The 23,657-nt window shown below is 37.7% G+C and overlaps 5 protein-coding genes across 5 annotated transcripts in view; 1 reads left to right on the top strand and 4 right to left on the bottom strand.

The window, feature by feature from the left end:
• Positions 1-1,306: 1,306 nt before the first annotated feature.
• LOC103431820 (uncharacterized) lies at positions 1,307-4,457 on the bottom strand. Its single transcript, XM_008369989.4, has 3 exons — positions 3,799-4,457; positions 2,082-2,287; positions 1,307-1,805 (listed from the first exon to the last, which is right to left on the bottom strand). The coding sequence occupies exons 1-3, from the start codon at positions 3,898-3,900 to the stop codon at positions 1,538-1,540; spliced, it is 576 nt and encodes a 191-aa protein (XP_008368211.3). The 5' UTR covers positions 3,901-4,457; the 3' UTR covers positions 1,307-1,537.
• A 1,732-nt stretch (positions 4,458-6,189) lies between these two features.
• LOC103416457 (ribulose bisphosphate carboxylase small subunit, chloroplastic-like) lies at positions 6,190-7,814 on the top strand. The gene is made up of 3 exons (XM_008354700.4): positions 6,190-6,571; positions 6,700-6,834; positions 7,365-7,814. The coding sequence occupies exons 1-3, from the start codon at positions 6,389-6,391 to the stop codon at positions 7,593-7,595; spliced, it is 549 nt and encodes a 182-aa protein (XP_008352922.3). The 5' UTR covers positions 6,190-6,388; the 3' UTR covers positions 7,596-7,814.
• Positions 7,815-12,455: 4,641 nt separating this feature from the next.
• LOC103402696 (uncharacterized) lies at positions 12,456-14,356 on the bottom strand. Its single transcript, XM_008341447.4, has 4 exons — positions 14,029-14,356; positions 13,543-13,720; positions 13,382-13,445; positions 12,456-13,224 (listed from the first exon to the last, which is right to left on the bottom strand). The coding sequence occupies exons 2-4, from the start codon at positions 13,686-13,688 to the stop codon at positions 12,913-12,915; spliced, it is 522 nt and encodes a 173-aa protein (XP_008339669.3). The 5' UTR covers positions 13,689-13,720; positions 14,029-14,356; the 3' UTR covers positions 12,456-12,912.
• A 1,537-nt stretch (positions 14,357-15,893) lies between these two features.
• Positions 15,894-17,788, bottom strand: LOC103402697 (uncharacterized). Its single transcript, XM_070816188.1, has 4 exons — positions 17,339-17,788; positions 16,953-17,142; positions 16,800-16,863; positions 15,894-16,662 (listed from the first exon to the last, which is right to left on the bottom strand). The coding sequence occupies exons 2-4, from the start codon at positions 17,108-17,110 to the stop codon at positions 16,351-16,353; spliced, it is 534 nt and encodes a 177-aa protein (XP_070672289.1). The 5' UTR covers positions 17,111-17,142; positions 17,339-17,788; the 3' UTR covers positions 15,894-16,350.
• Positions 17,789-23,453: 5,665 nt separating this feature from the next.
• The window catches only part of LOC103402698 (large ribosomal subunit protein uL15c), a 2,326-nt gene continuing 2,122 nt past the window's right edge, over positions 23,454-23,657 (bottom strand). Inside the window, exon 4 of the mRNA XM_008341449.4 lies at positions 23,454-23,657. This exon is cut by the window's right edge and continues 305 nt beyond it. The gene's annotated coding sequence lies outside the window, so the exon portion shown is untranslated.

Raw genomic sequence — 23,657 nt, 5'->3', positions numbered from 1 at the left:
CATGGTACTATTCACTTTACCCTTTATTTTGTCTTTATCATTAAAACTCAAAGTTTTCAAGCCATTTTCATTAGTTTTCCTGACTAGGACATCATGTCAGCACTTTTGGTTGTTAGGTTGACTTTTTTACATTGTGATCACTATTTTACCCTTTTATAGCTTTTAAACGTTGTCCATAGATTTCCCACGTTTTAGATTTGTATCATCATCAGTTATCTATCATAAAAAAGAGTAATTCTTCAGTTTCTTTCATCTTCTGCTTTCCGATTTCTTGATAATATTTTTTTTGAATTTTAAATACTTATCAATCTATTTTATGGAGGCTTTTAATTACTTATGTCAGGTTCCTTATTTATCGTCATTACCTAAATTTCTGTTGATCTTTTACAATCTAAGCTACCTCTCATACAAGTGTTTTACAATCTAAACTACCTGTCATATAAGTACTTGTACTAGCTAAACTACCTATTGTATTGTAACTACCTCCCCTGGTGGAACATGTAATTTTACATTTTTTATTTTTTTGATCATAAACATGTAATTTTACATGACTCGTTTTCAACAATATAAGGTGTAGTCCTCCATCTTGGTAATGTCAAAAGCTCTTGAACACACAATCAATGTCAAAAGCCAGTGGAGCAATACTTATATAACACAATCACATATAAAGCTCGCCAATCATGTATTTGAAATCTCGTGGGGATGTGCCATACTTGTTATCCAGGTAGCAAATACCAGAAAAACCCAAACCAGATATTTGTCATGTTTGCCTTCATCATCTGCAGAGATGTTCCTTATAGTTCTAATAGCTTCATACGAATTCGAGATTCAAATTTGGATGCTAATCCGCATGAATCGCAAGGAATATTCTAAACAGGAGTGGGTTAGGGTTGTCGAAATCGTGATTTGTAATTTATAGTTCAAGTTAATTTCTGGAAGAGTCCTAATAAAACATTCAATGGCAATTGATGTAATTTGATTTTGGCAATTCATATAATTTGATTCAAAGTATGAACGCTTTAATTGCTGATGTGGATGATTGCTCGACTTATTAGACTTCACCTATGACCGTGTAATACATTGGATCTGTATCAGAACAAGCTTATAAAATTGGACTCATATCAAAAGACCCCAAAAAAAATTTCTCAACCTCATTTTTCTCCTTGCACACCCATAAACATTTTCAGCTTGAATTGAATAAATTAAACGAGAAAGGACAAATATTAACGCTGTGTAGAAAGCGAAAAGAAGTGTGGAAATCATTTCCCTTTGCTAAAACAGTACGATCCAAAAATTAAAAGCAAAATAACGTAGCAGATTTGAAATTTTAATATTGAAAGTGAGTCGTCAACCACCAAAACTTAATAATTCTGCAACTTGCATTTGCAAGCATTCATACAGGCACATACATATATAAATATTCACCAGATAAAACCAATGTAATTGACACACTGAAAAGTATGGTATCACAGACGCATCCCATACTCAAAACATCAATATGCAAAACTTTGAAGCTAACTAGTACTACGAATTGATTCTATGCATACCCAGTCATCCCGACAGTTGAGCTCGAACGATTTGCTTTATGAGTTGCCTGAGCAGCAGTTGCCTTGGTGAAGTACATGTAGTAATACACGTTGAGAATCATAGTCGCAACCACAAATACTGCTCCAGAAACGAAAACACCTTTTCGCAATGCTTCACAGGAGAAGTTCTGAGCATATATCATCCCCCGGTACTTGGTGTGATAGGCATTTTTTGTAGCACCAGCAATTAGACAAGCTTCTGCAACCAGAAAAGTTGCCCTGCAGATACACAAAATGCAGCAAATTATAAAGGTGGAGTTCAAATACATGGATTGATTGAAGAATAATATCTTCAATCAATTCGTCCTAAGGCCAAATGAAGGAGACTAAACATTCAACTAAATATTTATACTGAAATGTTTACCAAACTTTTTAAGTAAATAAAACAAAAGAAAATGGAGCAAAAATGACGGGCAGGTTAAAGCAATCCGGAGGTTGATGTTGTTGCATTTTTCAAGATGGGGTTCCTTAATTAAGGAACGTAGGACTGCTCACCATGATGAAATAAAATATATAATGGACCAAGCTCGATTTCCACCAGGGGCCAAGGGTCTGCCAAAACACATGCACTTCGTGACACCCATGAGGAGTGATTCGCCTGAGAGAAGAAACAAGAAACCGCCTACTCCATAACCAGTTGCGACATCTGAATTATACACACAGTACGTTTGATTCATTTGAACATCTGTACGTATTTCGCCCTGCCAGGAAATGAAGTTTCTTTATAAATTGATGTTACAAAATATGGACCAAGATTCCACCATGCCAATTGGTAACTCAGACAGTAAGCAAGCATTCAAAGGATAGAAATGGAACTATCAAGCTACCAATAAAACATACCTATATTGATATCTTAGTAATGGAATGGAGTCAAACCTGCTTCCTTTCCATTTTTGTAATCAACATCCATTACTTTTTCGCATTAAGTTTATACCAGAAGAAAGAAAAAAGGAACCAATCGGTAGAAACCTCTTCTGTCTAAAACCTCATCACCAATCCTATCAGAAATAAGTTTTAGACGAGAAAATGCCGAAAAGCTAAAAATCAACAAGTTGACTATAATACTTATACAAGAATCAAACCTTGCAATATCAAAGGTTGCAAACTTTTAAATTTTCTCTATTTCACACTTTTTAATTTGAAAATTCATCATGACACACGAATATGCAGACTAAAAAACTCCAATCCAACTGACGTATGAATTGCCTCTTCATATACGCCCACACGAGAATGCATAATTCTTCATAAACAAATTCATCCCCTTAAAATAAAGAACGCATTGAGTCGTACAAATGGAGAAACAAAATCCAATGACCAAGAAAGCATGGTACATTAACTTCTCAAAACAGAATGCTCAAAAGGATAAGTACTAGTCTAACAGCTGTGAGAAAATCAAATTTTCTGCGGGCAGCCCTGAAACTCGTTATTTTGCAATTCAGGATGATAGATCACCTATTCAGTTGTATTTTTACTACTCTACAGATCAAACGACTACATAACCACTGCCAGCAACTTTTACACAGTTTCAAATATAGATACACATTATGAATGAGCTGGGAGATGGTCATTCTTATTGTTAAAGTTTCATAAAATAATCTCTTGCATTCGCCAAGATCACACAATGACAATGGCAACAATTTAACCCCGAAATTGAGAAGCCTCGACTCCAACAACAGGCATTACAAAGCAACAATGCTCATTCCTGTGGTAGCAATTCAACGAAAAATTATGAAAATTAAGTCATATAGTAAATGAACTAAATCGCATATGGAAATCGCCACCCTCACAATTTTCGAGAATTTAAAAAAAAAGGGGTAATTAAGAAAAAGAACCATCAAAATTTCATATCCTTTCTGGCACTGTTTTGGTAATTGAGTGAAATTCAGAATCCTCATATGTGGATATCCTAGAAAAACCCAAAACCGGAAAAACAGTCTCACCATCAACAAATCTACCCCAAAAATTGTAACAAACCCACTTTTCCAATGCACTAATTACAAATTCGACAACATCCTTAAAAACCCTAACCTTTACATAGCACAAACAGTACGGAACAAAGCACCAAAACACACAACACAGAATCATGAAAAGTAAGCACGAAAAAAACAGATCAAGATACAAAACAAAGACTTTGGGAAATGCCACATTCAAAAACCCAAGTTTAATTACATTTCAAATCGCAAAATTAGAAGAAAAAGAAAAGAGGGGTTACCACACTTCTTTGTCTCTCAGCAGCAATGGCGAACCCAAAGGCCACTAAGCTCAGAACCACCACAAGCAGGTGCACCAGAGTCGAGCCCTTTCCTTCTCCCATGGCTTCCTTCCTTCCTCTCCCACCTCCCTCCTCTCTCTCTCTCTCCCTCTGCGCCTGTGTGTACACTGTGTAGGAAAGTTGAGTACGAAAAAGAGTGAGACTGAACAAAAAGCGACAACTTTCTTTGAACGCAGTGTGAGTTGCAAAGCACTGTAAGCTGTTTAACTAAAAGAACCCTTTTAGACCCACGCGATCATTTAAGAGCGTCAAGACACGCCCCAGTCAAAGAGTCAAACTATCGTTCGATCTAGCCTCTAGGGGAAGTGTTTTTCGCAGGTCAAGCGATTGCAATGGAATCCGAGGAGGTGGGTTTGCGTTTAAAGAACTTCGAGATGCTTTTCAGGAGAGGAGAGAGCGTTCCCACTTTATATTAATCGGGAATATTTTCTGCAAATTCTCGAATAGTATATTAGGTCTTCGAATTACAATATTATGTAAACTTAATTGACAAATAAATCGCACTCGTGGTGGTGAAAGTTTTCTCAGAACTTATAAACTCGTACTTCTTGTTGTATGAATTTCGTGAGGGAGATCGGCCAGAGAGAAGAGAAGGGAGTTATTTATACTAATAACGAGAGACATTTTTTTTAAGTAATACAATTACAACTAGTAACTTATCTATATAATAAGTAATAACTTTAGGAAGGTTATTAGTATTACGGTATTGTCATTGACTTGGTTATTCTTAATGAAATTCTTAAACAGGATTTCTTAGGTGCCAAGTATGTTATCTCTTGCGTATATATCCTTTCTTTAATTGTACTCAACGATTTTGTTCCTTGATGTCCAAGGCCATGTTGTGTTTCTTTTTTTCTCTATCAAATCAGCCATGCCACACAAGATCAATATGAAAAATCAGTTAACTAAAATATATTCGTGTTAGTTGTAAATAAAAGAAAAAAAGGAAAGCATCAAAATCCAATTGAAAGCAAACGAGACAAAAACATATCATTCAACTTGTAGACACCAAACGAGACCAAAGCGCATCATTCAATACAAAGTGTATTTACTCATCAGTCCTGGTTTTCCCATGGCAAGTAGCCCAAACGGGTGGAGTTCTGTAAGCATTGAATCCCACACTGTGGAAATTTTCAGGTCGACGGGCCGAGGGCCCACTCTAACAACACCGATACTGTCCCCACTTAACCACCTGCACAATCCTCAGGTGTGTCAAAAGACGCATCTCTTCTTTTCTTCTCTGCCAAATGAAATGGTCAAAGCATGGATCCTCAGGTGTGGGGTTTTATCACAAAAGGCATCGATGTTAGTTAGAAAGGGGTATTTCTATTTAAAGCACTCTTTTCTTCTCCCTCTGTCCGATGTGGGACTAAGGGTTCCTTCTCTGCCAAATGAAATGGTCAAAGCATGGATCCTCATGTGTGGGGTTTTATCACAAAAGGCCTCGATGTTAGTTAGAAAGGGGTATTTCTATTTAAAGCACTCTTTTCTTCTCCCTCTGTCCGATGTGGGACTAAGGGTTCCAACACTCCCCCGCACGTGAGACCCCACTTATGGGTCACACGTGAATTTCCACACATCGGCAACCACGTGGAGCCAAGTCGGGACTCACCCAATCACGCGGGGCCAATGGGGACCCACCCAAACACGTGGCATCTTTGGCCTACGTGGACAATCGCGGGACTCACCCAATCACGCGGGGCCAATGGGGACCCACCCAAACACGTGGCATCTTTGGCCTACGTGGACAATCGCGCGGGGCCAAAGGGGACCCACCCAATCACGTGGCAGTATGGGCCCGCCTCCTGGCTCTGATACCATGTGGAAATTTTCAGGTCGACGGGCCGAGGGCCCACTCCAACAACACCGATACTGTCCCTACTTAACCACCTGCACAATCCTCAGGTGTGAGGTTTTATCATAAAAAGCCTCGATGTTAGTTAGAGAGGGGTATTTCTATTTAAAGCACTCTTTTCTTCTCCCTCTGTCCGATGTGGGACTAAGGGTTCCAACACACACAATATCCGCCCATTTATCAATCGAAGTGGCCCAAATACGCCCAATAGTTGAAGTTCTCAGGTGGTCCAACATGATAGGTGAATTAGGTCAAAAATATGGGATAAATTGAAGGATGGAGTTGCAGTACATTCTGTCGCAGTCCAGGTTTTGAACGACGCGAAGATTAGGAGTAAATAATTTTACAAAAATCTAAGGCTCATAGTCGGCAGGAGAAAAAAATCAAGGGCTGAGAAATAACGTTACACAGCATCATACAAATAATTCAAGTAGTGATTCAGAATAGATATGGGTGTTTGCCACCTGTCACAACCTACGGAGTGCATAACGATAAGGCAAAGATTTTCAGAAATATCAAATTTAAACCACTAGATTTTTAGGCTATGGTAACACAGACTAAATTCAGCAGCGACGTTATTTTCTATATATACATACATGAAGCAACACTGTCAATTCCTATTAAGCTGATCAAATCTACCTAGCTGTGATAAATTAAAGAAGAAAGAGAGGAACGATGGCTTCCTCTATGGTTTCGTCCGCCGTTGTTAGCTCCGTCCACCGCACCAGCTCCCCGGCTCAGGCGAGCATGGTGGCACCCTTCACCGGGCTCAAGTCCTCTTCAGCCTTCCCCGTGACCCGCAAGGCCAACGATATTACCTCCATTGCCAGCAACGGAGGAAGAGTCCAGTGCATGCAGGTAACCCTAGCTAATTAATTTACCTGTATATGTTACTTTAGGGTTACGTTAATTTCTTAAGTGTAATTAAAGTTACCTTAGAAAGAAAGTTAATTGATCCGACTACGGCTTTGATGTAAAAATTGCAGGTGTGGCCACCAATTGGACTGAAGAAGTTTGAGACTCTCTCTTACCTTCCTCCCCTGTCCCCAGAGTCATTGGCCAAGGAAGTTGACTACCTTCTCCGCAAAAACTGGGTTCCCACCTTGGAATTCGAGTTGGAGGTAATTAACATGCACTCTTTGGTTCGTCTAAATGCAACAAAAAATTGTAAAAATATTTTCATACGAAAAATATTGAAGTGCGAAAACACATCATTTAAAATAATAATAAAATAATATTTAATTTTTGTTCTTCCCCCAAGATTAGGAGAAATTTTTCAATGTAATCAGTACATTGAGTGGTATATCACGCGTCATTATAAAAATGGTGAGATATGTGTGTTAAAAAGTTAATAACTTAAAAAATAAAAATTTTCACCACTTATATAAAAACACATGGTGTACCCTTCGTGTTCCGGTGTAGAAAGTTTTATTTTTTAAATTATTAACTTTTTAACACTCATATCTCATCGTTTGTATAGTAGCACGTGACATATCATCTCATATTCCGGTTACATTGAAAAAAGTCTACAAGATTGGGTCTTGAAAAATATGGTATTTTAATGTAATTTCATCACTAGTTCTTAGTCCAGGATGCTTCTCGTTTCAACGTTGAGTTGACGTGTTTTATATGTTTCGATGAAAAAATGCAGCGCCCGTTTGTCTACCGTGAGCACAACAGCTCCCCAGGGTACTATGACGGACGCTACTGGACAATGTGGAAGCTTCCCCTCTTCGGATGCACTGATTCTTCCCAAGTTCTCAAGGAGGTCGAGGAGGCCAAGACCGCCTACCCCAACTCCTTCATCAGGATCATCGGATTCGACAACGTCCGCCAAACACAGTGCATCAGTTTCATCGCTTACCAGCCCCCAAGCTATTAAGTTCTTCAAAAACTACGCCGCCGCAACGGTGCCCAACCGGCTATAGTTACTTCCCTTCAACAATTTGAATTTCAAATTGACATGTCGGTAGTTTCTGTTTGTACCGTTCGTTCTGTGGCTCCAAATTTTTTTTCTTTCTGTAATTTCTCTCCTTGTAATTCTCCGTTTATTCTGTGATATTTGAATTCTATATCTAAAAACAGAGTTTGTGTTCGTCAACTTTGCATATGCATGTTCATTAATTTCTGAAATTCCGTACGTGAAGTGGTTTTCGCGCATCCTGACAGCGGCAATGATAGCGAAGAAAACAACGGCAGAAAATGACTATTTTGTTGTTGCTGCAAAAATCTTATACATAAACTGAACAATGTAAATACAAATCTTCTCTCCGTCTTTTTTCACGGAGTTGGGATCTTTTTGTGGTTCTCAATCCCCAAATGTCATCGTCCCAAATCACATCACTGAACAATCCGTAATGCGATTTTTCCATAAACTCCACATCCCAAAGTGGCACCCAAACGGACCCCCACGACATTAGCTCATCCACCGCAACACCACCACCCAAATTCCCCCAGTAATTCTCATCCCCAGCCATCAGATTCTGATCATCCGCCACCAAACCCAAGTGCTGATTATCTCCGCCGTCGATCCTCGAACTCTTCTTTCCCGTCCTTGTCTATCGCTTTCTTCGCCTTCTTGTTTGCAACCGCCAATGTTTTTGCCGTCGTAACTTCAAATCTTGGAGCTTGAACAATGGCAGCACCGTCTCCTCCGCCGCCGCCACTACGTCTCTGCCTCTTCATTTTTCCCGGTAAATTTGATCTCTCCGATCTAAAACCCCATAAAAAATGCAAATTATGAGGAATTCGTGGATGAGACGGCAAGAAGATATTGATATTGGGTTGTTTTTACATAGGCAGTTGGTTTGGAATTTTAATTTGGAGGGCTCGTAGTAGTTACATGGCCGCAGCTATGAATTTCTATGTTCACGTGACCTCACCCTGTTGTTTTAGAAGCGTTGCCCTCTCCCTTGTTTTCCTACTTCTGGACTCCCCAAAAGGTTAATTGGGCATCCACCACGACAAATGGTTCAGTAAAAAAAGGGTAAACAACAGCTCTTTAAAACAAAAATGAAAGATCTTAAATTTAATACTCTGTAAACTGTAAATTTAATTAATAACGATCATGAGTCAAATTTAATTTCTAACTAACCTATTTTCAAGCATGAAAAATGAATAATGATAGTTCGCCACCCGTTAACTCCCTTGAAAGGAAAAGGGTAAGTGGGCAAGTAGATTGACACGAACGCAGCTACCTTATTTGGATAGGACCAATTTTTTTTTTTTTTTTTTTCCTGATATATGTGTGGGCGCTGTTCAATGAAATTTCAGTGGTAAAGGCAAGGGACACATGTAGGGAGGAGGGATATTCGTTGCGACTGTCTTGAATTATTATAAAGTTGATAAGATTAAGAATTTGTTTATGATTATTATTATAAAGTTGGTAAGGCTAAATATTTGTGTTGATCAAAAATTTGTAAGTGCTTCTTTGCAATAAGATTATTTTCTCAAAAAACATATGGTATATGATTCTTCGGGCCGGATGCATTTTTAAGTACTTCTGAATTTGTGATGAAAAATTCGATATTGTCCTAATGAAATTATCGAAAAAAATACATTCCAAACAACTTTAATAAAATATGTTTTTGATGTAAAGAGTGTCGGAGAAAATGAATTTATGAGTGTAGGAAATAATACTCTAACTAGCCGGTACTCTGAAAGCACAACCGAAGAGCACACTTACTAAAATATTTATCAACGGGAAAATGAGTTGGGATTTCAAAAGATATGTTCGAGTATATTTGTTTTGGTCAGTAAGATCTTTTAGCAGTTTGGGCAGGCAATGATCCATGGGAATAAAAATATGGCCTGTGATAATGTATGCATCGCTGGTTCTGCAGCACACCAAAAAGCTTGAGTTGTTGGCAGAGAAAAAAAGGGAGGGAGGGAAGTTGGGAACAAAATGTTCCACTTGGCGTTGTAACTTGTAAATTGACTGGTTGGAATCCCTCTGTGTTGGAGAGTGGTGGCTGTCTGCCTAACCGACTAGTCCCTTGGCCCGACCTGAACCTGAAAGTTGGGTACCAAACAATCGAAACAACACGTACGCTTTGGGTTAAACTGGTCTCTGTCTTTCTGTTTGTGACAGTGAAAACCATCTTATCCTGGTGGCGGCTTACATTACATATCCCATCACTGCCGTCACTGCCATGGCATCTACTTATCCTTAACACTGGAGAGGATGGAGGGGTTAAGAATAGTTTGAACATTTAGAATCCTCCCTTTCTTCTGTAGCCAAATGATTTTTTCTGCAGTCAACGGGTGTGGGCTATAAGGTTAATTATCCAGTTTTCTAACCGTCGAAGCAGTTAGTCCTAACCGGCCATACCTAAACTCTTCGGACTAAGCTATTTTCTTTAGAAAACAAAAGAATATCACTAAACCGTAATATTAAGTGGCAATCAAATCCCATTTCAAAACTCATGTCAATATTTCTTCCGTTTACTAGTCAACCCTTAAAGTTATATTGAACAGTGATTCATCTCTTTGTTTCACGATCTTCTAGTTTGATGCGAATAACGGATGCTAATATAATTATGTCTATTTAATGTTTCAGACTGACTTTGAAAATTCACAAAATATCCAATAAATAAGAACACTTGTATTTGATTACAAAGACAATTCTTTCACTGAGTGAAATGAAAATACAGTATAATACTTTTGCGAGAGCCTCCCTATCCGACCGCCCTTACGCAAATCTGTTCGAGTGATGATATTTGTGATGTATAAGATTGGTAGATATTTTATGAGCCATGCTACTTTTTTGTTGGAACTTGGAAGGAGCCGTCGATATTTGAAAGTTGGTTGCTTAGTTTGGAGGAGAAAAATAGAAAGCAAAGGAATAAAGAAAGAGAAAGCATGGTCGCAACCATACCAGAGATAACGAGATATGGGATATCTTTTCAAAGATTTGGGTTGCCGATACACGTAGAGGACATCCGTCCACCGCCCACACTGTCAGTAAGATTGCAGGTTCGTTTGATTATTTGTTTAGTATTTAGTTGGATCGTGTGAAAGATATACACGTCCTATATATATAAATATCTTGGGATAAAATTAGCATATGTATAGTTGTTTGCTGAATGCTGGTGATGGATGCGTATGTGCTGCACTATTGTAATGCATTTGGAACATGAGATAATGAAAAATTACGTAGAATTATTTAGGTAAAGAATGAATGGCCTAAACATGAGAGATTTTAAGTGTCTGGAGTATGAGATAGAACATTACGTAGTATTATGTTTCGTGTTTTGATCACACTGAAAAAATTATCCCTAATCAGAGTGAGAACGGAGGACTGAGGATTGAGAAGGGTTTCAAATTTAAATCTTGGTACTTGAGTTGAGTGGTAATTGGCCAGTCAAAAATTTCTCCTCAAAAAGCCTCTTTGAGACGTATTTAAAAGGCAACCAACGTATGAGATTTTAATAAAAAATAGTAACGTTTGAACTTGTGAAATTACATTATTACTCATTATTTTTTTTGTGATAGAAGATTAATTTATCTTTTCACCCTCTTTTGATTGACAAAGAGAGTTTCATTAATTAGTAGAGATTTTAACGTTTAACGATCTTAAATGTTTATTTCTTAGACCATCATTAAAATTTTATATGTTATATTCCAATTCACTGCCGAACTAGCATCTAATGCTTTTTAAAATTTTAGTTATACGTACCATTGTAAAAAATATCAGGATAAATAATCTGAGAATTGTTATTAACATTCCAAAAGTCTCATTTTATACTACAAACTTTCTCTATTTAGAAAGAAAAATACACTTATAAAAAATATAAAATAAAATTTTTGAAATGCTAATAACATTTTCCAGAAATTTAACCGACATTAACACCAATGTTTTAAGGAGGAGATTTGTTTGACAGTGTGCATTTATGGTGACGATGTTAAAGTAGGTTCCTGCTCCTGCCTAATAATAACTTCACGTAGCTCCTTGGAATCAGTGGATCATGTGGAACCCTTCTCAGGATCCGGGTCCCCCGCAACCAACCAACCTCTTTCGATTTATTTTTAATATAATATTTGTATTTTATTTTTTAAATATAATATCCCCTGTTTCTGGAGGCGGGTCCCCCTTCTTGTAACGAATTCAAGCACACTCAATGTGCACTTTCTTTCCTCTTGTATAACAAAATCTTTGTGTTGATTTTGTTTTGCGAGGCTCGTTCAATTTTTGTGTTAAACTATCATCACCAATGTCTTAATGTAGGATTTAAACCAGTTAAATTAGTAAATGGTTATCATATTCGCACCGCTACATGTCGTTTTAAACCCAAATTCTCTTAAGCAACAAGAAGTAAGAAAACCCTAATTTCTTATAGATCAATCGGCTTCAACACAATTTGCACTTTTGACGGAATCTTGTTTCATAATTTTATTATGTTGCTTTCTTCTTGTTTAATAATAAACCCTTAAAGACGTGATAGTCATCTGTTGGACGAGGACGGAAGATACCAATTGACTACGTCTTAATTGTAAAGAGAGAATTTCTTCGATCAAACGCCCAATTGGCTTCAACTGACTTTCGGAAAACATGTCCACTCTACATCTTCATCCACACAAAAGGGTTCCAACAAGATATAGATGCTCACCATTTCGAATAAAGTTGCGCGGATCATAAGCTGAACGATTCTTTCAAGCTGTTTTTTCTTCTTTTTCTTTGAAAAAAGCATCTACGATCAATTCGGAAAGTAGAAACACAGAGCAAATAGCGGACAGCAGAAGATAACAGAAACACAAATGGTATATTTACACTGTAAATGACTGTTCGGATCGACCCAACAGCAACTTCAATTTGTACAAATTCGCTTCATAAGCTTCATAAGCCGCTCGCTGAAACTCCGAAACACCTAAATGGAACACAACGAAAACTTTCCAACAATGGGCTCTTAATTTTTACAATACAAGAGGGTGGTGTGGTAGAGAACACAAACAGAATCTGTTCTCTACTCAATGCCACACCTCCTCAGAGCCCTCTCCTACATAAGACATCCGAACCCCGCTCGTTATTTACTTACACAACGCATTTCATTTACACAAATCCCTCGAACATATGTACACTAGACAGAAGGATTCCTTCACTCTCCGAGAATTTCAAAATTTCCTCTCAATGCTATCAAGTATAGAAAACTTAAGCTCAATTTTCTCCTATGTACCTTCGTTGATTGATTGAATCGGGCTCTTTATGCCAGGGTAGGGATGCTGTGGTTCCTCTGATCCCTGTCCCGGCAATCAAACCCCTCAACCCTCACTGCCGGTTTGCTCCCAAAATTGGTCCGAACACAGCCTCCTTTCCTCGCGGACGAGGAAGGAGACGATGACTGACCTGACGGGGCAGGTATTGGCGACAGTGATGAGGACGAGATGAGCTGCTCATCCCCAAATCGAGCGTCCTGAATTAATGGGTTAGCTACTCTGCTAGGCGGCGACCCGCTATAAAATGGGTGATGCGAGGCCATTTCTGTACACGAAAATTGTTCAACACCAAAAGATCCCTACACAAACCAAACATCCACAAATGGATTAAAAACCATACACATTGGTTCTTTCAAGGCACAATGAATCTGACTTAATGACCCTAATTGCCTAATTAGCATTGAGTTAATTGAACGGATTAAATCTTAACTAATCTAACTGCAGATCTGGAAGTACCTTAGTGAGAATATTGTCTAAAATGTCAGACCCAGCATTTGAATCACAGAACTCCGCCTGGTGGCTGAAATCAAATAACAAAATTTCATAATTTGAATTTCGAAACCCTAAAAAAAAAGAAAAAACAAAACTTTCACAAAACAGAGAGAAATTCGAAATACCCGAAATGCCACCGGAAAGATCTGACGGGATCGTTGAGGAGGCCGAGGCGGCGAGGTTTGGGGCAGACGACGGAGTCTCTGGAGCAAGACCTCATGTCTTCGCAAGCTGAGAGAGCACTGCCCTGCTGCATCGCACAGTGATTCATTTTCTCCTCGGTTCAAAACGACGACGTAAAACCTGGTCAAGCAAATAAATGAAAGGAAATTGAAAACTCGAAGGACGACAAATCCAAAAAAGGAGCATAGTGGATGTAAACTGAACAGATCTGATCTGGAGAAACTGTAGCGGAAAACGGATTTTTAACTCGTGCGTAAAATTTAAGGAAGGAGATCTTGAGAAGTCGGACTCGGATTTTCAAAAACGAAGAAAACGAAGGGATTCGAAAACGCCAGATCCGAACACAGAAATTGGAATTACCGAATAGTTTGATGGAAACAAGGGAAACCCATTAATTAAAAATAAAACAAAAAATCATGGGAGCTTACCCTTTGAGTCTGAGTGAAGAAGTTAGCTGCTGGTTGGAAAAATGGAATGGAAGATTAGGGGGGAGAGGGAAGGTGTTTGGTTGGTTGGAAACAAGGTTTGACGAAGGAGGGTCTCCATCCAATTTATAGAGCCAATGGCTCATGAGAAAAAAGAGAGTGAACAAAGAATCGTGTGTTAAATTAACATAAAATTTTTGGAAATGGGCTTGGGCAACTGAGAGAGAGAGAGAGAGAGAGAGAGAGAGAGAGAGGTGGAAACAAGCGAGGAATATGAGATGTGTGGGGAGTAAATAACTTACATAATACATATTACGAATATACGATTGATGAGACATTTGGTATTAATGATATTATTTGAGTCGTTTCAAATTTTATTTGGGTGTGACATTGTTGAAATTGACACGGTTGAGTTTATATTACTTGATTGTGTCTATGTAACATGTAAGTCCTCAATTCGAGAAGTTTTTGAAGTACGATGTACCAAAAGTTAGGTTTAAGAAAATTATAGAAGTACTTAAAGACTAACAAAATTATAAAAGTACTTAAATAAAGACAATACTTACATTATTGTTAGTTTATAATGAGATTTAATCCCTCCTCACTCTAGTAATGTAGATAATATCGTTTGACTTTTTTTTATTTTTTATTAAAGAGCATATCCATGGGCACATCATCTCATTTACTATTTTTTTATTAATGTATTCGAAACCGTTCGTTTTCTTAATTACTATCTTCAAAAATTTCCCTGGAAAAATTCATTTAAATAGGAAGGAAGAAAAAAAATAAAAATTATACTCCGTCCAAATAAATCTCCCTTTTCATTGATTAAAACAAGTGCGAAGTGTCCTCCAAAAAAAAAACAAGTGTCATGTGCCATGTGCCTCGATTGGCCCTTCGCCAGCTTTGTCAGTGGTTACTGGATGTACTAAAAACAAACCTAATCATTTTCCTTTGTATAAAAAATCCAAAGGATTCTTACCTTTCCCGCGGTACAAATTCAATTCAACCCAAAGTGAATTTTGTCTGTAACGAACATTACTACGAGTTTCTTTGAAGACTTACACAAAGAATCCTTATTCCTCGGGTTTTTAAATATCACCCATCAAATAGGATTATCATGAGCGAGACCCGAACTTAAATCTTGATTTAACCAAATCAAGATTGTTATCAACTCAATCAATCCTTGTTAGTCAAAATCTTAAGCTAAATACGAATCAAGGACGATGATGAAACAATGCGTATTCAAAATATTTAGGGGCCGTTAGTTATCCTCTGGGATCTGGTTTTATTTTTTAATGACGAATGTAGCTAAATTACATGGTTTCCATTTAGTTTAAAGAGACAAAAAATTCGGTTTAAAAATAGTATCATATTTTTAACTTTTGTGCAGTGTGGGCTTGGAACAAAACCTAGGAAGCGACCTGCACCTTGTTCGTTGCGAAAACCTCAATGCCACCGTTACATCCCGGACAACTACCAGGATGCCATGAAGAGAAGTTGAAACAACTGACATCACTCTATTTGTGTCCAGCGAGAGGATTTTTTCCCTCCCCTTCCCTCCGCTCCGACCCTCCCCTCCCTCTGCTCCGACCAAGGTTATTCCAAAGCAAAACATATAGATGCTTGCCATTCCGAATAAAAGCTCGAAGGAAAGCAGATCAGAGAAACTGCTTTTACAAACGCTTGTATCGTAATCGTAGATTCCAGTGATACAAACCGAATAATCCTCAAACGCATGTAACCCACATCCCATCGCTTAAGCATGACGCTAAGCGAGGGGATGTGGGTTACACAAGAGAAACTAAAACCAGATCAAGAAAGGGATATGCAAAGCAATTAATTGTAGCTCATACACAGGCGGAAGATGAACTAAAACAAAACGATTTATTTACACAGTAAAGAACCGTTTAGATTGACTAAACAGAATCTTCAATACATAACAGATTCGCTTCATAAACCGCTAGTTTAAACTCCGACACACCTAAATGGAAACACAACGAAAATTTTCCCACAAGAGACTACTTTTTACAATACAAGAGGGGGGTGTTGTGGTAGAACACACCACCCCCTTGTAACCACTCCTAGACTCGATCTATGAACCCGTTGATTATTTGGTTAACATTCTCATTTACATACTCGACACTGACACATTTCATTTACACAAATCCCTCGCACATATTTACACAAGGCAGAAGGATTGTTGAAGTTCTTGCGCTGAAAATTTCAAAATTTCCTCACATGCTATCAAAGTATTGTGGTTGTCTATTCAAACTTTAAGCTCAGTCTTTTTTGCTATGTACCTTCATCGGTTGCATTGGGATCTCATGCCAGGGTCGGGATGCTGCAATTACGTCGATCCCTGTCCAGGCAATCAAACCCCTCGACCCTCACTGCTGGCTTGTTCCCGAAACTGGCCCGAACGAAGCCTCCTTTCCTTGCTGATGATGAAGGAGACGACGAAAGGTCCAATGGGGGAGCGGTTGGCGACAGTGGCGACAATGGGGTGGGTTTCCCATCCCCAAATCTAGCATCATGAATTAATGGGTTAGCTACTCTGCTCGGCGGTGACCCGCAGAAAAATGGGTGCGGCGAGGCTATTTCTGTACATGAAAATGGCTCAACACCAAAAGATCCCTGCAGAAAATCCAACATGAACAAAATCAACAAGAACCGGATGCTAATCACTTCCCAATTAACCTATTAGAGCATAATTCTTAAATTTAATTAATTTTTTTCAAATAGCAACTGCAGATCCAGAAATTTTTATATACCTTTGGGAGGAGGATGTCCAAAATATCAGACCCTGCTTTCGAATCATAGAGCTCCGCTTGGTGGCTGAAATTCATTCCAATTAAGAATCAAAACCGATACTTAAAACATGGCATAATTTGAAACCCTAAACAGATACAAAATCGGCGAATTACCCGAGATGCCATCGGAGAGATCTGACGGGATCGTTGTGAGTGACGCTAAGGAGACCAAAACGGCGAGGTTTGGGACAAACGACCGAGTCTCTTGAACAAGTCCTCATGTCGTCGCAAGCTGAGAGGGCGTTTCCTTGCTGAATCGCACAGTGATTCATCTCTTCCTCGCTTGGAAACGACGCCGTAAAACCTAATCGAACAAATCGTTAATACGAATTAATATCTCCAAAACGTGCTTAATTAGGTGTAAACTGAACAGATCTGATCTGAACTCAAATCATTTCTCTACAAAAATTGCGAATCGCATCGGTTTTGAACAATCAGAAGCAACAGAAAATGAAAAAAAATAAAAAAAATCAGGAAAAAAAAGAAGAAGATGTAAATACCTGAAGTTGGAGTGAGGAGGTGAGCTGCTTGGCTGCCTGTGTAAGGAAACCCTAATTGTTACAGAGATATCATAACAGAAACGGAAAGAGGAAGCAAAAATCAGGCGAGAGGTAGAAGAAGGACAGGAAAGGAAACAAGGTTAATATAAGAGAGAGTCCACCCCATTTATAGAGGAAGAAAAGAATCATAAAAAAATAAATATTAAAAATCGAATTAAATCGGAGAGAGAAAGGAGAAAAAGCAAGAGCCGTGCGGCGTGCGAGATGAGAAATTTTTTATTGTAACTGAAATATTATTTGCTTTTATATAAATTGTGAAAATTTTTATTTTTAAAAATTTTAACTTTTTAACAAAAATATATTTTACTATTTATATCGTAACACGTCATATAACATTGTATGTGCGATAAACTCTATCGTGCCAGAGGAGTGCGAAGACCGACAGAGCCTCTCAGATTTTTATCTTTTTAATTATTCAACGTGGGATTAAATACTATTTCGTTTATTTAATTCTTTATTAAAAAAATAAAATATCTTTCTTGGGTTGGGTTGTCAAGGTGTTATTGGTTATTCGGTTTCACGCTGGCGGTGCCTCCCGCGAGAATGAGTTCGAATCCACTGTGCCCTATTTGCCTTTGCCCACCCCATGACGTGCGTAATATGATGACACGTGTCCACACACCTGACATATTTGATTGATATTTTCGTGTAGATAATTATGTAAGTGATTTATAATACAACAAATTTTGATCATAAACAAAAAGTTTAGTGAATCGATGACAAAATATCTTAAAGACCAACTCCTCCTTGAGTGAGAAGCCAGGTTAATTTGATTGACAAAATTCGAAATTTCAATTTTATCACATCCCACTCCTAAGTTTTAGAACATATGTTTTTTTAGTTGTTTGACTATTTTGTGCATCGTTAAATTGGTTACATGGCAAGTAGAGGATTATCTTTTGCTCTACTCGAAAGCCACACCTACATCTCATTAACTAAAATTAGCTATACGACTTCGACTTTTACGTAGTTACAAACATGCCTACATCTATCACGTCATAAACTAAGATCATACAAGTAAACGTCCAAAAAACATAAACTGATGCCATTTATTTTTTAAATTTTGGGTAAACAACTGATAAGATTTTAATATCTATTGTTCCCTAATCTAGTTAACATGCCAATAAAATAAAAGTTGGGACTTCTTTTTTTGTAACGAACATGATAAGGTGACATTTCCCAATCTTGGTTTAAGACAAAGTAGTGATGGCCATGATTTGCCGACCTTTTGTATCTGACATTGCAATTGGGCGGTAAAATAGCCTCAAATCTAACATCCTTCCCGCCATAGATACCCCCAATACAACTGGTGTCCTTACCCGCGTTGAAAAAAGTAAAACGCCAAAAGCAAGACAGAATGCCACACACAGACAAACTTAAACAAAATTTTGAGAACGAGAAACGACACGATTAAGAACGAAAATGGCATACATAGATAAACTTAACAAAATTTTGAAAATACTTAGCATAAAATTAAGTGCAATGTTATTTTAGGATTTATACAACCAACCCTACTTAAAAAGATAAAACTTTATTGTTGCCGTTGTTGTTCATGCATTGATGAAATACCAAGGAACTGTTGCAGCTTGAATCAAATTTTCGAATTGTCGTGGATCATGATCCACGATGTGTATTTGAAATTTGGTTTTTGCATGTTTGGACTTGGTGGTGGAACTAAACTCTAATCCTATATATGATACGTGGCAGCGCCGTCTGTGAGATTTTGGGGATCTTGTGCGAAAATTTGTAAAAGATGTCTCCCCTTAAGATAGTTTTAAGTTTTTAAAAAATTATGACAATGTATTGATACTAGAAAACATTCACTTAAATCAAAACAATGCGACTTAGTATCTAGTTATATTTCTCTTCATTTGTAAGTGAGAGGTCTTAGGTTTAATTATCGCCAAAGACGAATTTGAACCACATTATTGTTAGCTCATTGTGAGACTTAACCTACTCTCCCACCCCATTAGTGTAGATACTATCGTTTGTTCAAAAAAATAAAAACAAACTTTAGTACTCACTAATTGCATGTTTACAAATGTTATTAATGATAAGTAAAAAGAGTTGCAAATATAACATTCATTAAATAATCAAAAGTAGTTTTATCTTAAACAACCAATCATGAAAAAAAAACTTCAAACCTCTTAACTTTAAAGTTTCACTTGAATATATAACATTGTTATATAATAAAATTAAGAAACTATCATTTTTTAGGATATTATTATTGATACTCAAAATATCTCATAGTACTCCAAATTTTTATATTTAGAAAGAAAAAAAACTTTTATAAATCTGGGACACGTACGACTGTACATTTCACTCGAACATTATTACATGATGTTTGATGACAAAAATGTAGAGATCCCTTTAAATTTGGAATCACGACTGTACATTTCACTCTATCTCAACACCCCCTCTAATAAGCGGTAACCATGTGATGTGTTTCCTACCGAGTTTACAATGCACGAACGCTTTGTCGACAATTGCCCAATCTAAATGTACATGCCATACACTCCCATCTCTCCGTTTTGTTTTTTTTAAGTAGAACAACCCAAGTAAAGGTGGATGTGAGCTGAAGCTTATGACTTTAGGCTACTAATCAAGAGGGGCAAAGGAGGTCGGAGCAGTGGCGAAGCCAGGATTTTCAGAGGGGAGGGGCGAAATTCAAAAGAGTGTAAAGTTCAATCGAAGCGGTTACTTTCACATTCGATAGTGCAAAGTTTTGACTCGATATTCATAGCAGAAAATAGTCTCTCCACCCAAGCGGTTGTAAGCAATAATATCTAAGTCAATGTAAGAAACTTAAATTGGCTAGGATTAGATCCTTAAAAATGTTAGGTACTAATCAAACAACGGAATGAGACCTAGTAGCTAGGTGCCTAGATGAGATCTAGGCGGGAGCCTAGATAGATTAAATTATCGTAAAATAAGCATTAAACAATATTTACATTGTTTTTAAAAGTAATACAATATTTATAAATAATGTGAGAGTTTAAAATAAATACGATGGGAGTCTTAAAAGAGAAAATAAAAATACATACAAGACTAAAAAATAAAATGAAAACTAAAGAGAAGTCCAAAAAAACTTCATTTTTAATGAAAGTCCCTTTTTTAAAGGTATAGTAAATAGTACCAGGGAAATGTATAAATGTGGTTTTTCGTTAAAAGTGAACAGTAATATGAATTTTTTTTTGTTAGAACTCTCAAAAATAAAACCACAAATACTTGTTATCTTGTTAACCAAACACCCAACTTTAAAACACATGTCATTTAAAACTCTTCCCAAATACTTGTTATCTTGTTAACCAAACACCCAACTTTATCTTCAACCCACATCCAAACACCCATCTTCTTCCTTACTTTTCTCCCAGACCCGACACCCCCAACCACTTTTCGTCAATCTCATCCCCACACCTCCTCCATCAACCTCTCCTCCGTCCATCACAACCGCATCTCCTTCCCCGTCGATCCCACTCCCACCCTCTCCTTCGTCGTCCCCACCGTAATCCCTTCTTCGACTTTCTTCCGGACCTCTGTTAATCTCCTCCACCATGAATTCCGACGAGAGCGGAGGGGCCGAACCAGGGCTCCTAGGCGTGTTTTCCGGCGAAGGGAGGGGCGGCCGCCACTCCTCGCCCTCACGTAGCTTCGCCAGTGGGTCGGAGGAGAGGCAGGTGAAACCAAAATACAAGTAAATTAACAATTTGCACGTGATGCGACAACTACGTTATCTGGTTATTTGAATCTAAATTTCTTCGACTCACCATAACTTCCTTTATTTGGGTTGGAAATATTTAGGTTTTTTAGCTAAAATGGTCATGAAGATTTGCATAACTCCTCACTTTAGTTCCTGAGATTTGAAATAAATAGAAGTGATCATTGAGATTGTCTACCATCAATCATTTTGGTCATTGGGTGAAAAATTATGTTAAATAAGGATCAAAATGACAAAATTACCCTCAATTTAATAAACAATATGCCAAAATAGTTTGACCAAAATTGAGAGTATCTTTGTTATTTTATTCTTATTTTATGAAGATTTTTTATAGAATGACCAAAATGATTGATTCTGGACAATCTCAGGGACCAATTCTATCTATTTCAAATTTTCAAGACCAAAGTGAGTAGTTATGCAAATTTCATAGGTCATTTTTGCTAAAAAGCCAGATATGGCTTGATTGTGCTTTTACGTTTCTATTATACCTGTCCACATGAGTTGTGTAAAATGTAGGGTTAGGTCATCATCAATTTATCATAAGTTATTTGATAACTTGACATGACCAGCTTTTACCCAAATTAAACCAAAACTCATAAATATTTACAGCCGTAGGCAATTTTTGAGACTAAAATGATGCAATTGGCCCTGTTTCTAACGTGAAACATGTACATAGATGGGTAATGTAGCAGTTGCGACACTGCCTTAAAGGGACCACCTTGTAAAGTCGGAATTGCGGAACCTGGGAGGCGAAGCAAATTTGACAACGTCCTAATGATGTTATGGAATAGCAATTGGACACGCTATCAATTTCCTAAGATTTTGATCGTGATGCATTTCGATCTCCGGGACCAGAGATTAGAGAGAGAATCCTCCATCACATTTTTTCGAATAGCAAACGCTGGTGCGCATTGACATTCGACAGCCATGATTTCCCATGCGATGTCCAGACTGATGACCCAAATTATTTAATCACTTAAACTTTGGTCGGCATCACCATCATTTTGCCTTAGGTCCCTGCCCTTGCTTTTAGAGGAAAAATCCAAATCATTTGACAAACCAACGGAAAATTACTTGCTTCACGCCCATTTCCTATCATTTGCCAAAGCCGGGCATAACGTATATCTAATTGTTGAGTGAGAGTTATTTCTACCAGGCTTGACCAATCTCAAAACTATTAAGCACCGGTCAACTTTATACATTTAAAGACCCACTTAAGGATTCATACTAAGGCACCCCTACCAAAGCACAAGAGTTTCCCTCCATCCAAGAGGTCAATCACAATACGACACGTGTCAACGTTAAAATAAAGCTCCTACAGTCCCACATCGACCGCGGACGAAAGTCGGAGACTCTCCTCAACTATAAAAGAAGGTCATTCTCCTACAATTAAGAGCAAGTCCACCGGGAATAAAATGTCTCAACCCTCAGTCCAAAAAACAAACTGGCCCTCAGTCAATTTGCTCCAGCCCACAAAGTTGCCTGGCACCCAGCCCATGCCAGGCAACAGACCAGCCCAATTTTGACAGACCCAAGAGCCGCCCTATTTGGCTGGCGCGTGCAAGACAATCGCGCGTGGGCGCGAGTAGTCGACAAGGCTGTAGAGGGCTGTCAGCCCACTTGTGCTCCGGAGCCCATCAGCGAAGTGGCATGCTCATAGCCGTTGGATTTCCAAAGGCTAGTTTTTGTAGACCGTTGGATTTCCAACTGTAAAAAAAAAAATTAAATTTGACTTTTAAAATGGACCGTCCGATCACAGATCAACGGTCCACGTTTTTTCCCCCAAAAAATTAAGAATTTCACTTTTAAAAAATACATAAAATTTTTAATCAATTTAGATATTATTATTATTATTATTATTTATAAATTCAGAAATTAAAAATAAAATTATTATTTTATAATAAAAATAATGATATTTTAATAAAAAGGACTAGGGTATTTTTTGTTAGGGGTGGAGATGCTTTAGTCTATTACTGTTCATTAAGGTATATTACTGTTCACTTGAGTGGATAAATACGCTGGGTGCAGGCACAAAGTCCTTAAGGGTGGACTTGCTCTAAGAAAAATGTCATTATTATACTTAAATTAGTCATTAAAATTCACTATTGATGATTATGCTTGAACCTAAGTATTTGTGTAAATCCTTCACTATTAATAAAAACTTCTCTGCTCCGTTGATGTAGCCAAACATAGGATGAACCACGTACATCTTGTGAATGCTTCTCTATCTCTATCCCTTTACATATTATCCTAACCAAGTGACTGGAGAGTCTTGCTGATTTTTGCATCAACAAGAGTAATGCATCACTCAACAATGTCACTAAAGGAGCAAATGAGTTGTATCACAGGCAAGTCAAACGCGACGCTGATCAATTTTATTGGCTCACAAATAATTTCCCAGTAAGGATGCCAATAAAAAACCTATAGATCACTATGTCACGGCCAATTCAAGGATTGACAAATATTACTTCTCACGTTGTACAACAATAGCCAACAGTTACGCTATAATTCCACATAAGGTAAAATGATAATAACAGGAAA

The sequence above is a fragment of the Malus domestica genome, chromosome 16, assembly GCF_042453785.1.
Source record: "Malus domestica chromosome 16, GDT2T_hap1".
In the NCBI taxonomy this organism is placed as follows: domain Eukaryota; kingdom Viridiplantae; phylum Streptophyta; class Magnoliopsida; order Rosales; family Rosaceae; genus Malus; species Malus domestica.
The sequence above is the reverse complement of the archived record's forward strand: the minus strand, read 5'-3'. Positions and strand labels throughout refer to the sequence as shown.

Excerpts from the sequence above, each read along its gene's own strand:
- LOC103402696 (XM_008341447.4), bottom strand. The coding sequence starts at position 13,688 with ATGAATCACTGTGCGATGCAGCAGGGCAGTGCTCTCTCAGCTTGCGAA. Across the intron at positions 13,446-13,542 it reads TCTTTCCGGTGGCATTTCGG|CCACCAGGCGGAGTTCTGTG; the intron begins GTATTTCGAATT and ends ATTTGATTTCAG. Across the intron at positions 13,225-13,381 it reads TAGACAATATTCTCACTAAG|GGATCTTTTGGTGTTGAACA; the intron begins GTACTTCCAGAT and ends TGGTTTGTGTAG.
- LOC103431820 (XM_008369989.4), bottom strand. The coding sequence starts at position 3,900 with ATGGGAGAAGGAAAGGGCTCGACTCTGGTGCACCTGCTTGTGGTGGTT. Across the intron at positions 2,288-3,798 it reads CTGAGAGACAAAGAAGTGTG|GGCGAAATACGTACAGATGT; the intron begins GTAACCCCTCTT and ends ATTTCCTGGCAG. Across the intron at positions 1,806-2,081 it reads ATATATTTTATTTCATCATG|GGCAACTTTTCTGGTTGCAG; the intron begins GTGAGCAGTCCT and ends GTGTATCTGCAG.
- LOC103416457 (XM_008354700.4), top strand. The coding sequence starts at position 6,389 with ATGGCTTCCTCTATGGTTTCGTCCGCCGTTGTTAGCTCCGTCCACCGC. Across the intron at positions 6,572-6,699 it reads GAAGAGTCCAGTGCATGCAG|GTGTGGCCACCAATTGGACT; the intron begins GTAACCCTAGCT and ends TAAAAATTGCAG. Across the intron at positions 6,835-7,364 it reads CCTTGGAATTCGAGTTGGAG|CGCCCGTTTGTCTACCGTGA; the intron begins GTAATTAACATG and ends GAAAAAATGCAG.
- LOC103402697 (XM_070816188.1), bottom strand. The coding sequence starts at position 17,110 with ATGAATCACTGTGCGATTCAGCAAGGAAACGCCCTCTCAGCTTGCGAC. Across the intron at positions 16,864-16,952 it reads TCTCTCCGATGGCATCTCGG|CCACCAAGCGGAGCTCTATG; the intron begins GTAATTCGCCGA and ends AATGAATTTCAG. Across the intron at positions 16,663-16,799 it reads TGGACATCCTCCTCCCAAAG|GGATCTTTTGGTGTTGAGCC; the intron begins GTATATAAAAAT and ends GATTTTCTGCAG.